Raw genomic sequence first — 14,219 nt, forward strand, 5'->3', positions numbered from 1 at the left:
GAGTTTACAAAGATAAATAAGAACTTTAGAAAAGTCTATTCACACTCAGACACCAGTGAATCTGCAGATGCTGGAAATAAATAAAAGCACAAAATGCTGGCAGAACTCAGCAGGCCAGACAGCATCTATGGGAGGAGGTAGTGACAATGATTCGGGCTGAACCCCTTCACCAGGAGTGACACATTCAGGTTAACACCACCTTGGACACAAGGAGGAAGAAGAAAAACACACATGAAAAAAAGTCAGACAACAGTCAGGTAAAACTTCTAAGTATATACTTTCATCAAAAATGAACAGGATTTAGCACTCCATGTGTGTATATGCAATCATGATAAGAAATACAGACCAGAAAACTTCAATGAGAGGCCAAATCAGAAAAATAAATCATCACTCTGGAAGAAAACATTAAACAGTGGAATGAGTATGACCCTCCATGGGAGACATCTCAACGATCTGAGCAGATGAGATGGTGACAAGGAAGCACCATGCACCTGACTGAGAGTTGGAGACCTCTTCACAGAAACCCAAGGATTTCTTGCAGAAATACAGGGCAAGGTGGTTAACAAAAGGAAAAAAAAACAAAAATACATGACATAAAAACAAACAAGGCAGTAAGTGCAGAAAATGACAAGAGAAACCAGACACAATCCAACACATTCCAGGATCCCGCAGCAGTTTAACTCAATCTGATTACCTACAAAGGTACAATCAAGTGGCAAATATCATTCATCAAAATCTTGCTTTAAAATACAAACTCATCAATGCCCACCATAACTTAATAAAGGCACCATGAATTCAAGCCTGACCCAGTTTTAGAGTCAAGATCTTACAAACGTTTGTACAAATTATTTGATAATCAATACATTATTTCAGAGAGGATAATCCATGATAACCATCTGGATATAATATTACTGGATAAACAAGCAGGAACAAATCCCTCAATGGATAAAACCATTCCCAACACACATGTACCTCAACCAGTGGAGAACCTCACCACAGGCATTGTTTGTGTCATCAGTCAATCGAATGATTGTCTCTGTCAATCAGCTTCCAAATGTTGCTACTCTGACATTTGTTGCCACACCCCACTGCTGATTCCCTTCTCCTCATCATAAGTTCTTAACCCGACCATCGTCCAGAGCCCCAAATTCTGCCCTGTGCAGACCCACCTCTGGTATCTGACCCTGCTAAGTTAAACATCCAACTGATGGTTTCCCATTCTGTTTTCGGCCTTTAGGGGACAGTGATGTTCTCTAAAAACCCTTTAGCAGCAGGGAAAATGATCCATAATGTGGAAATTAGTCGTGATTATGGAGATTAACAACCGATGTCATTCTTCCTCAGCCCAGAGATTTGAGGGGTGAAGAACATCTCAGACAGAACTGCAATCAGCTCGACTTCTTCAGTCTGCAGAAAATTCAAGCAAAACGTTTTCACCCACAGATGATGACTGTTTGGAACCCATCACCAGAGGGAGAGTGAGAGATGAGCAATGGGGGGGGGGGGTGGGATTTAAATAGACTGTCATGGAAATGAATAACTGGCAGGGTCCAGCTGGCCTGAGTTGACTCTCTACTGTACACTAGGCGTCTTATAAATGCACTAAGTACCAGAGACAGAGTTTAAAATAGAACTGATTTATTTGTCTCAGATCCAGTTCCATTAAAGGTGACTAGGCAGCAGTAGAAACTCCTCCCATGCCCAGTGACCAGGGTGCAGAACTGTGTGTGGTGAATAGCAGCAATAATTGCAGAGTTCAGCACCGACAGTCACTCTCGAAATTGCATTCTGCAACAATGATGGACAAATATCCAGCATGCAGCTTATTGAAACTTTCTCCCCAGTGTGAACCCGGTACTGTGTCACAAGGTTAGATTACTGAGTGAATCCCTTCCCACATTCACAGCAGGTGAACGGCCTCTCCACAGTGTGAACCCAATGATGCACATTTGATGGAGATGGCTGAGAAAACACTTCCCAACGTCTCAGCAGGTGATCGGCCTTTACCCGAAGTGAACTTGCTGGTGTCTTTGTAGATTGGATGACTGAGTAAATCCCTTCCCACGTTCTGAGCAGGTGAACGGTCTCTACCCACTGTGAACTCGCTGGTGTGCCAGCAGATGAGATGACTGAGTGAATCCCTTCCCACATTCACAGCAGATGAACGGCCTCTCCCCAGTGTGAACTCGCTGATGTGCTAATAGTGAGGATGACCGAGTGAATCCCTTCCCACATTCACAGCAGGTGAACGGCTTCACCCCAGTGTGAACTCGCTGGTGTCTATGAAGGTTGGATGACTGATGGAACCCCTTCCCACAGACTGAGCAGGTGAATGGTCTCTCCCCAGTGTGAACTCGCTGGTGTATCTGTAGATCAGATAACCGAGCAAATCCCTTCCCACATTCACAGCAGGTGAACGGCTTCTCCCCAGTGTGAACTGACTGGTGTCTCTGTAGGTTGGATGACTGAGTGAATCCCTTCCCACATTCTGAGCAGGTGAACGGCCACACCCCACTGTGAACTGACTGGTGTACCAGTAGTTCAGATGACTGAGTGAATCCTTTCCCACATTCTGTGCAGGTGAATGGCCACTCCCCAGTGTGAACTGACTGGTGTGCCAATAGTGAGGATGACCGACTGAATCCCTTCCCACAGTCTGAGCAGGTGAACTGCTTCACCCCAGTGTGAAATTGCTGGTGTCTATGAAAGTTGGATGATTGATGGAATCCCTTCCCACAGACTGAGCAGGTAAACGGCCTCTCGCCAGTGTGAACTCGCTGGTGTATCTGTAGATCAGATGACCGAGCGAATCCCTTCCCACATTCACAGCAGGTGAATGGCCTCTCCCCGGTGTGAACTCGCCCGTGTGTCAGCAGATCAGATGACCGAGTGAATCCCTTCCCACAGTCTGAGCAGGTGAATGGCCACTCCCCACTGTGAACTGACTGGTGTGCCAGTAATTTGGATAACTGTGTGAATCCCTTCCCACATTCTGAGCAGGTGAACCGCCACTCCCCAGTGTGAACTGACTGGTGTCTCTGTAGGGTGGATGACTGTGTGAATCTCTTCCCACAGTCTGAGCAGGTGAAAGGCTTCTCCCCAGTGTGAACTTGCTGGTGTCTCTGTAGGTGTGATGACTGTGTGAATCTCTTCCCACAGACTGAGCAGGTGAATGGCCTCTCCCTGGTGTGAACTGACTGGTGTCTCTGTAGGGTGGAAGAGTGAGTGAATCTCTTCCCACAATCTGAGCAGGTGAAATCCCTCTCTGCAGTGTGAACTAACCGATGTAGCAGTAGGTGAGATGACCGAGTGAATCTCTTTCCACAGTCTGAGCAGGTGAATGGCCTCTCCCCAGTATGAACTCCTTGATGTACCTTCAACTTAGATGATTCAGTGAATCTCTTCCCGTAGTCCAAGCAGGTGAACGGCCGCTCCCTGGTGTCAACTCGCTGATGAGCCATTAGGTCAGATGACCGAGAGAATCCTTCCCCGCAAATTCAGCAGATGACCAGCCTCTGCCCAGTGTGAACTGACTGGTGTGTCCACAGGTGGGATGACCGACTGAATCCCTTCTCACCCACAGAATAGGTGAATAGCCTTGTCCCAGTGTGAATTTGCTGATGTACCTTCAGTTGTGATGACCAACTGAATCCATTCCCACTGTCTGAGCAAGTGAATGGCCTCTCCCCCGTGTAAAATAACAGGCGTGCCAGTCGGTTAGATGACTGAGTGAATTCCTCCCCACAGTCTGAGCAGGAAGGATTGTTGATTGAATCCCTTGTTGCACTTCTTAAATATCTAGACAAAACTGGTCTGTTGTGTTTGAATTTCCATTAACAAATTCCTTGTCATTTTTAACCTGTAAAAAAGATTTACAAAATCCATCAATGGGTGAAGAACATTTCAGATGAGATCACTTTAGCTGCCAAGGTGTGATCTGATAATCACACTGTTACAGTGAGGTGCAACCCAAGCTGGAGAGAGAAATCATCTTCTAACTGGGCACAGAGCTGGTGTCTGGAATGACCATCAAACTCTCTGATGCCCTTCCTGTCTCTATGAGAATGGGGCATTTCTGTCATCTCCAATCTGTGACCTGGCTCAGTTTGACTGTCTCCATTGGTATTATTCCCTGTTCCCACTGAGCTGCATGGGGGCCTGGCCCCACAGTAAATGAAACACTCACACAAATAGCACTGTTAACCTGCAGCTGGGATTTTCTTTTATGTACTGTTAATTTAAAGTACCACAGTTTAATGCCATGTAAATATCTCCTACTCAGATGCATAGTTGCTCTGCACAGCTGTTAAAATACTAATATTTGCTCTAATTCCTTATTTCAGGTTCTTGTCACAGTCATAGAAAAGTACAACACAGAAACAGACTTCTTGGCCCATCTAGTTTGTGTTGAACTATTTAAACTGTCTACTCCCATACACCTACCATCCAGGTACCTATACAAACCTCTTAAATGTTTAAATCGAGCTTGCCTGCACCAGTTGGGTTGTTGGCTCATTCCACACCCAGATGACGATCTGTGTGAAGAAGTTTTTCCTCATGTTCCCCTTAATGTTTCACCTTTCACCCAAAACCTATGGCCTCCAGTTGTAGTCCCAACCCATCTCAGTGGTAAAAGCCAGCTTGTATTTACCCTATCTATACCCCTCATAATTTTGGTATACCTTTATCAAATCTCCCCTCAATCTTCTCCATTACAAGGAATAAAGCTCAGACCTGTTCAATCGCTCCTTATGGCCCAAGTTCTCCAGACCTGACAACAGCCTTCTGAATTTTCTCTGAACTCTTTCAGCCTCTTTTACTTTCCTGTAGATTGGTGACCAAAACTGCACACAACACTCCAAATTAGGCCTCACCAATGTCAACATAACATCCATCTACTGTACTCTGTACTTTGGTTTATGAAGGCCAAAGTGGCAAATCTTTCTTTCTATTCCCATTGAACTGTGACACCATTTTCAGTGAATTATGGACCTGTATTCCCAAATCACTTTTGTCTCGAGCACTCCTCAGAGCCCGACCAGTCACTGTGTAAGACATAGGTTCTACCAAATACAACACTTCCCTCTTGTCTCCAATAAATTCCATTTTCCGTTTCTCAACCCATTTTTCCAGCTAGTCCAGATCACACGGCAAGCCATGACAGTCTTCCTCGCTGTCCACTACACCTCCAGTCTTGGTGTCATCCACAAATTTGCTGATTCAGTTAACCATGTTATCATCCAGATTACTGATATAGATGACAAAAACAACAGATCCAGCAGTGATCCCTATGACACACCACTAGACACAGGCCTCTGGTCAGACAGGCAACCATCTGCAACCACACTCTGGCTTCTCCCAAAGACAGTGTCTCATCCAGTTTACTATCTCATCCTGAAAGCTGAGTAACTGAACCTTTCTGACCCACCCCCATGTACGACTTTGCTGAAGTCCATGTAGACAACATCCATTGCCTTGTCTTCATCCACTTTCCTGTTAAGTTCCTCGAGAGACTCTATAAGACTGGTTAGACATGACCTACCATGCACAACCCCATGCTGCCTATACTTAATCAGTCCACATCTATCCAAATACTTATACATCTGGTTCCTGCGCATACGTTCCAATAACTTTCCCACCACTGATGACAAGCTCACCAATGTACAATTTTCTTGTTCATTTTTAGAGCCTTTCTTGAACAGCGGAACAACATTGACTGTCCTCCAATCCTCCAGTACCTCACCTGTCACTGATGATGATTTAAATATCTGTGCTTGGGGCCCGACAATTTCTGCACATCCTCCACGGAGTCCCAGGGAACAACTTGTCAGACCCTGGGGATTTAGCCATGCTAATTTGCCTTCGGACAACAAACATCTCCACCTCTGTAATCTGTACAGGGTCCATGAAGTTCATGCTGCTTTGCCTCAATTCTATACTCTGTGACCATCTCCTGAGTAAATACGGATGCAAAAAAATTTTTTTAAATCTCCCCCATATATTTTGTCTCCTCATATGGATTACCATTCTGATCTTCTATAGCATTATTTTTTTTTTTTGCTTGCAATCTTTTTGCTCTTAACATATCTGCAGAATCCCTGAGGATTCCCCTTCAAGTTCTCTGATGGGTCAACCTCATGCCTTCTTTTATTTCTTTCATAAGTGTTCAGTTGAATTTCCTGTACTTCATACCCCATTTGTACCTATCTGCCTGAACTTGGTATGCACCTCCTTTTTATTGATCTGGGAGAGGAAAGCCAAAGCGGTGATAGTGCTGCATCGTGGGAGGTGGGTGTAAGGGGAGTGTTTAAACTAAAGTTGCAGGGCAAATGGGAGCCTGAATAACAGAACAGATAGTGGAGGGGTTGTGGAACAGACCTCAGACAAAGTCAGGAATGAAAAACGGTGAGCATGGTGCAGTGAATATGCTGAACACTATATATTTCAATACAAGGAGCAGCGTAGGAAAGGCTGATGTGTTCAGGGATGGATCAACACCTCAAATTCTGACACCAGTATCTGGCACCTGTGGACTGGGACAGGCTGCTTTATGGCAAAGGTGTGCTTGGTCAGTGGGGGTCCTTCAAAGTGAAATTTTGAAAGTACAAAGTGGGTATGTGCTTCTTAGAATAAATGGTACAGATAGAAACTGTAGAGAACCTTGGATTTCAAGAAATATTGAGACCCTGGTGAAGCACAAAACGGAGTTATAAAACAGGGATAGGCAGGTAGGTTCTTCTGGAGTATAAGCAATGCAAGAGAAAAAATAAGAAATAAATCAGGATGACTAAAAGAAGGCATGAGGTTGCCATGGCAGAAAAAATGAAGGATAATCCTCAGGGATTCTGGAGATAGATTTATAGCAAAAGGATTGCAAGGCACAAAGTTGGTCCTCTGGAAGACCGGAATGGCAATCCACGTGTGGAACCAAAGCAGATGGGGAGATGTTAAATATCTTTTCATCTCTATTTTCTCAGGAGATGGACACAGGGTCTATGGGAGCGTGGAAAAGGACATGACTTGGCACCCCCTCGGACCCTACAGGAGGCAAGTGCAGAAGTTGTCGGGCCCCTGGCAGAGATAACCAAATCATCCTTGGTGAACCGGGGTTGGTTATTAGAGGATTGTAGGATAGCCAAAGTTATTTCACTGTTCAACATAAAACATTGAAATCCACAGCATATTCCAAGCCATTCAGCCCACAATGTTGTGCCAACCATGCAACTTACTCTAGAAACTGCCTAGAGTTTCCCTAGCGCATAGCCCTCTATTTTTCTTTGCTCCATGTACCTGTATAAGAGGATGTTAAAAGACCCTACTGTATCTGCCTCAACCACCGCTACTGGCAGTACATTCCACACACCCACCACTCTCTGTATAAAGACTTACCCCTGACTTTCCCTCGGTATCTATTTCCAAGCCCCCTCCTGTTAGCCATTTCAGCCCTGGGAAAAGCCTCTGAATATCCACACAATCAAAGCCCCTCACCATCTTATTCACCTAAACAAGGCTCTAAGCATAAACAAACAAACTATACATTGTTTTGAGGGTTTGTTGGAAGTATGCAAAATTATGAGGGTACAGATAGGGTAAATGCAAGGAGGTTTTTTCCACTGAGGTTGGGTGGGATGACAACCAGAGGTGATGGGTAAGTGGGGAAGGTGAAAATTTAACGGGAACATGTGGAAAACCTCTTCACTGAATCAATTGTGAGAGTGTGGAATGAGATGCCAGCACACTGGTGCATGTGAGCTCGATTTCACCATTTAAGAGAAGTTTGGATAGGAACCTGGATGGTAGGGGTATGGAGGGCTATTGTCCCAGTGCAGGTCATTGCATCAGACAGCTTAAATGTTTTCAGCATTGTCTCAATGGGACATATGGTCTGTTTCTGCACTGAACTTCTCCAGGTTTCTATGACAGAGAAGCTGGACAAAATTGATTGGAAAGGGAAACCGGTAGGAATGTCGATGGAGCAGCAATGGCTGGAGTTTCGGGGAACAATTCGGGAGCTGCATGGTAGATACATCCCAATGAAGCATTAGAATGGCAGGAGGACAGAACAATGGCTGAAATGAGAAGCCAAAGCCAACATAAAAGCCAAAGAGAGGTTAAATAATTGAGCAAAAAATATTGGGAAGCTTTTACAAACTAACAGGTCTGAACAACATCTGTCTGGTGTCAAGAAAACAACCTCTCCCTCAATGTCGAAAAAACAAAAGAGCTGGTTGTGGATTACAGAAGGAATGGAGACAGGGTAATCCCCTTTGCTGTTGAGAGGGTGAGCAGCTGTACCGACGAAGAAGGGCCCAAAGGATATTGAGGACCCAACTCACCACAACCACAAACTGTTCCTGCTGCTGCCGTCCAGGAAACGGTACCACAGCAAAAGGACCAGCAGGCTCCAGGACATCATGTTCCACCAGGCCATCAGTCTGATTAATTGATTTCTATGTTATATAGACTGTCCTACGTGCAAACTATTTATATGAATTACAGATTGCACATTTAGATGGAGACGTAAACAAAAGATATCTACTCCTCATGTATATGAAGGATGTATGTAATAAAATCAATTCAATTTACCCTTTCCACTATCTGCTCTCTCATTCTGGCTCCCATTCCCCCTACAACTTATTTAAAACAGATCATCCCCACCCCCCGACACTAGCTGTAGTAAGCTTTACCTTCTTGTTCTGTTCCCCTAACTAACGAATCTTCTATCAACCCTTTGAATTACCTCTGCCAGGTAATCCCAAACAGTTTCTAAAGTGGTCTACCTGTTGTTGTGGGGTTGACCACAAGCGTACTCTGTGAGGGCTGTTTAACCTCATTTCCCTTCCTGACTCTCACCCAGTTTCCTGTGTCCTGCACCTTGGGTGTAATACCTCTCTTCATGTTATATTAATCACCTCCTCCAATTCCTGGATGATCCAGAATTCATCCATTTCCAGCTCCAACTCCTTAAGTGCAGGGTTACAAGCTGCAGCTGGATGTGCATCTTGTAGGTGAGGGTGTCAGGGACACTGGAGGTCTCCCCACCTACCCACCAATGTCCCCTCTAACTTGTAATGACCAGTGTGCACATGAAGCCTTTATTGTGCATGTTTGTTAATCCAGTGTCAACATGTGCACAGTGAATTTCATATAGAGAGGTATTCATTTTCACAGCAAGCAAATCACTGTCGATAACAACTTTGATCTCCTCTGGGTCTAATCAAGTTAAGCTGCACTGTCACACAACCTATGTAACAGGCCTGTAACAGGTAATGAAGGATTTTCTCACCAGAGCTTTTGCACTTTGTCCATATGTGGATTGCTTGCTAAATTACAATTCAAAAAGTAACATTTCCAAGTATCACTCCACTTTTTCCCACTTGTAAATTCTCCAGCAACTTTTGCATCTCCACAATAGACACAGATAATACCAGTTTATGTATTGTACATAAATATTTCCCCAAACCCTCCCCTAGGTGAACTCATTGATGGCAATGCCTATGAATCTGAATGGAAGGGGAGTAGACTGTCTCATTGGAGACATCTGGCACATTTGTGATGAAGGGCAAAAAGCTGTTTGATATAATTACCTTCCCAGAGAGAATGAGTCAAAACATGTTCTCACGGGTAGAAAAGTTCAGACCAGGAGGAGGTGGAACAAAGCAACACACACAAAATGCTGGAGGAACTCAGCAGGCCAGGCACCATCTATGGAAAAGAGTACTAATGCTGAGTTCCTCCGGCATTTTGTGTGTGTTGCTTGGATTTCCAGCATCTGCAGATTTTCTCCTGTTTGGGATTGGAGGTAAACAAATGTGATTTTCTCAAGAGCTGATGTAAAAGATTGTTGTGCCCTATCTCCGAGTTCCCAATCCTCACATTCAGATAGCTGGAGCTCAGCTCTGTTTGAGAGATACATCGGTTCCCATTCCCTCATCAGCTGGAAGCTCCCCGGGGCCCGAGTACGGATCGTGGGGCTGAGAAAGAGGGACGAGAGCAGGACTGTGCCGGGAATAAGGGTCAGAGTGACTAGACTCACTGCAATTGTCCCTCAGTTGGTGTTTTTAAGGCTGAACCGGAGAATCGTTCTTACCTGCGCCGAGATCCCGAGGCCTTTTGTAAACTGCGCATGCGCAACATTCGCATCTTTGACGCCTGCGCATTCAATCAAGGCTTCAGAGCTGGCGAATTTATTATTGCAGCGCTTTCTGGGTAATCACGGTGCCATTAAAAGTTTCAGCAGACACCAGTTACATCCCATATCATTTTTTTTTTGGTGTAGAAAACTCAGCAGCTCCTTTAACACAGAAAACAGCTCCCATAAAGAATACAATTAATATCAGCAAACTTTCCGCGTGTTTATTGCCAAAGTAGAACCTTCTTAAAAATGCAGATATGAAACACAAGACATTCTGCTGTTGCTGGAAATGTAGACACATACACATAAAATGCAGGAGGAAATCTGCAATTCGTGCAGCAGCTAAGCATAGTCCAGGCATGCTGAAGGGACTTGTCCAAAATTTTGTCTATTTATTCTTCTCCATATTTGCTTCCTGATCTGTTGATTTCCACCAGTATTTTTCAGAAATAAACCACCTTTTTTTCAATCAACCAGTTTCTAAATGTTTCTGATCTATCATTTGTAGCCACATCCTGTTGGTCTGATTCCTCGTCTTCCTCCTCTTTGTAAACTCCAGGCCCCATCTCTTTCTTGAGCCAGAAAGCCATGAATCATGCTGGCAACCCTTTGGTTTCTGATTCTGCTCCATCGAAGATTCACTCCTTACTCTGCTGTCAGACTTGAGAGGTGAATTGCACCAACTCAGCTGTCTAAGGCACAGTCCTTTGAAGTTAGTGAAAATCACCCAAAACATTGAAAAGAGCAAGGCTGATAAGTGAAGTCAGAGCCAAAGTAAAAACAAAAGACGGTGTACAAGGAAGTCAGAGCTAGTGGGAAGATAGAGGATTGGAGGCTTTTAAAAACATGCAGAAGAAATCGAGGAAGGTCATTCAGAAGGAACTGATGAATGATGCGATGAAGCATGGGACTAATTTCAAAGAGGATACTAAAAGCTTTTTTTAAGTATATAAAAGGTAAAAGAGAGTCAAGGGTAGATATAGGACCAATACAGAATGATGCTGGAGATATTGTAATGAGAAATGCAGAGATGGCAGTGGAACTGAATGAGTAGTTTGCATCAGTCTTCACAGTGGAAGATGTCTACAGTATATCAGACATTCAAGAGTATTAGGGAAGTGAAGTCCGTGCAGTTACAATTACGACTGAGAAGGTGCTGAGGAAGATAATGGTCTGAGTGTAGATAAATCTCCTGGACCTGATGGAATACACCCTCGGGTCCTGAAGGAAGTAACTGGAAAGACTGCAGAGGCCTTAACGATGATCTTTCAAGAAACGTCAGATTCTGGCATTGTACCGGATGACTGGTAAATTGCAAATGTTATCCGCAATTTCAGAAGAGAGGGAGGCAGAAGAAAGGAACCTATAGTCCTGTTAGCCTGGCATCGGTGGTTGGGAAGTTGTTGGAAGCGATTTTTAGGGATGAGATTATGGAGTATCTGAGACACATGACAAGAGATGCCAAAGCCAGCATGGATTCCTGAAAGGAAAACCATGCCTGAGAAAACTACTGCAATTTTTCAAGAAAATTACAAGCCAGGTAGACAAATGACATGAAATAGATATAGTGTACTTGGATTTTCAGAAATCCTTTGACAAGGTGCTGCACATGAGGCCGCTTAGCAATAAGAGGTCATGGAATTACAGGGAAGTTACTGGCGTGGTTGAACATTGCTAGGTCAGCAGAAGAGTGGGAATAAATATATCGTTTTCTGACTGGTTGCCAGTTACCAGTGGAGTTCCACAGGGATCAATTTTGGGATCGCTGCTTTTTACGATGTATGTCTATGACTTGGACTACAGTATTAATGGATTTGTGGATAAAATTGCCGATGATACAAAGATAGGTGGAGGAGCGGGTAGTGTTGAGGAAACATAAAGATTGCAGAGAGACTCAGCTAGTTTAGGGGAACGAGCAAAGAAATGGCAAATGAAATATAAAGTTGGAAAGTGGATGGTCATGCACTCTGGTGGAAGAAATAAACGGGCAGAGTATTATTTAGATGGGGAGATTCTTCAAAATACAGAGAGGCAAATGGACTTGGGAGTCCTTGTGCAGGATACCCTTAAAGTTAATTTCCAGTTTGAGTCGGTGGTGAAGGCAGCAAATGCAATGTTGGCGTTCATTACCCGACGTACAGGCTATAAGAGCAGGGATGTGATGTTGAGGCTCTACAAGACACTCGGGAGACAACACTTCGAGAATTGTGTGCAGTTTTAGGATCCTTATTTTAGAAACGATATACTGATATTGGAGAGGTTCAGAGAAGATTCACGAGAATGATTCCAGGAATGAAAGGGTTACCGTATGAGGAGCGTCTGACAGCTTTTGGACTGTATTCTCTGGAGTTCAAGAGAATGAAGGGGAGTCTCATAGAGGCATTCAGAATGTTAAAAGTCCTGAACAGATTAGATATGGTAAAGTTAATAACCATAACCATATAACAATTACGGCACGAAAGCAGGCCATCTCTGTCCTTCTAGTCCGTGCCGAACGCTTACTCTCACCTACTCCCACCGACCCGCACTCAGCCCATAACCCTCCATTCCTTCCCTGTCCATATAACTATCTAATTTAACTTTAAATGCCAATATCGAACCTGCCTCTACCACTTCTACTGTGTGTTCCGCACAGCTACCACTTTCTGAGTAAAGAAATTCCCCTACTGTTACCCTTAAACTTTTCAAATCATGTCCTCTTATTTGAATCTCCCCTACTCTCAATGGAAAACGCCTATCCATGGCAAGTCGATTTATTCCCTTCATAATTATAAATACCTCTATCAAGTTCCCCTCAACCTTCTGCGCTCCAAAGAATAAAGACCTAACTTGTTCAACCTTTCTCTGTATCTTAGGTGCTGAAACCCAAGGAACATTCTAGTAAATCTTCTCAGTACTCTGTCTATTTTGTTGACATCTTTCCTATAATTCGTTGACCAGAACGGTACACATTACTCCGAATTCGGCCTTACCAATGCCTTGTACAATTTTAACATTACATCACAACTCCTATACTCAATGCTCTGATTTATAAAGGCTAGCATACCAAAAGCTTTCTTCACCACCCTATCCACATGAGATACCACCGTCAGGGAACTATGCACCATTATTCCTAGATCACTCTGTTCTACTGCATTCTTCAAAGCTCTACCATTTACCATGTATGTCCTATTTGGATTATTCCTACCAAAATACAGCACTTCGCAATTATCAGCATTAAACTCCATCCGTCATCGTTTAGCCCACTCTTATAACTGGCCTAAATCTCTCTGCAAGCTTTGAAAACCTACTTCATTATCCACAACGCCACCTACCTTAGTATCATCTGCATGGTAGGGGATTAATTAATTTCCCATGGTAAGGGATTCTTGGACAAGAGGGCATGACTTCAGAATTTGAGGACGTCCATTTGGAACTGAAATGCGGACAAATCACTCTAGTCAGAGGATGGTAAATCTCTGGAATTTGTTGCTACGGGCAGCCATGGAGGCCAAGTCAGTGCTTGTATTTAAGGAAGAGATAGAAAGGTTCTTGATTAGTCAGGGCATCAAAGGGTATGGGGTGATTCAGGGGAGTGGAGATGACTAGAAGAATTTGATCAGCCCACGGTTGAATGGTGGAGCAGACTGGATGGCTCAAATGGCCTATTTCTGCTCCTATATCTGATGGTCTTATGGATTCACTCATCCATGTGTCTCCGTCTTTTTCCGATTTTCAAAATATATGTACATTTCAATATCTTAAACACATGGATTCCTGTAGATGCTGGAAATCCAATGAAACACACATGCGGGCCTAGCTTCTCCTGCTACAGGCTAAGATCCGGAGAGGCACAAAGAGGGAAAGTAAGGACAGACTGGCTTGCTCTGTCATGAATCAGAATCCGGGAAGGACAGCTTGGAATGTAACAGGAAATGGGAAAAATGTCTTCTGGATTGTTGGACCTAATTTTGCAGATGAGGATTAGATATTCGTATAATGAATTTTCTACTGATCATTCAAATGATTTCATTCCCTGTCCTCGCCATCATTGCTGTTCCCGGTGAATCTTTCCAAAGATAAATTATGAAACCACATTTCACTG

General features: G+C 43.8%; 1 protein-coding gene across 1 annotated transcript; it reads right to left on the reverse strand.

Moving 5' to 3' along the window:
- Positions 1-260: 260 nt before the first annotated feature.
- LOC132387071 (zinc finger protein 229-like) lies at positions 261-10,141 on the reverse strand. The gene is made up of 2 exons (XM_059959430.1): positions 10,091-10,141; positions 261-3,859 (listed from the first exon to the last, which is right to left on the reverse strand). The coding sequence occupies exon 2, from the start codon at positions 3,459-3,461 to the stop codon at positions 2,088-2,090; it is 1,374 nt and encodes a 457-aa protein (XP_059815413.1). The 5' UTR covers positions 3,462-3,859; positions 10,091-10,141; the 3' UTR covers positions 261-2,087.
- Positions 10,142-14,219: the final 4,078 nt, after the last annotated feature.

The sequence above is a fragment of the Hypanus sabinus genome, unplaced genomic scaffold (assembly GCF_030144855.1).
Source record: "Hypanus sabinus isolate sHypSab1 unplaced genomic scaffold, sHypSab1.hap1 scaffold_1503, whole genome shotgun sequence".
Taxonomy (NCBI): domain Eukaryota; kingdom Metazoa; phylum Chordata; class Chondrichthyes; order Myliobatiformes; family Dasyatidae; genus Hypanus; species Hypanus sabinus.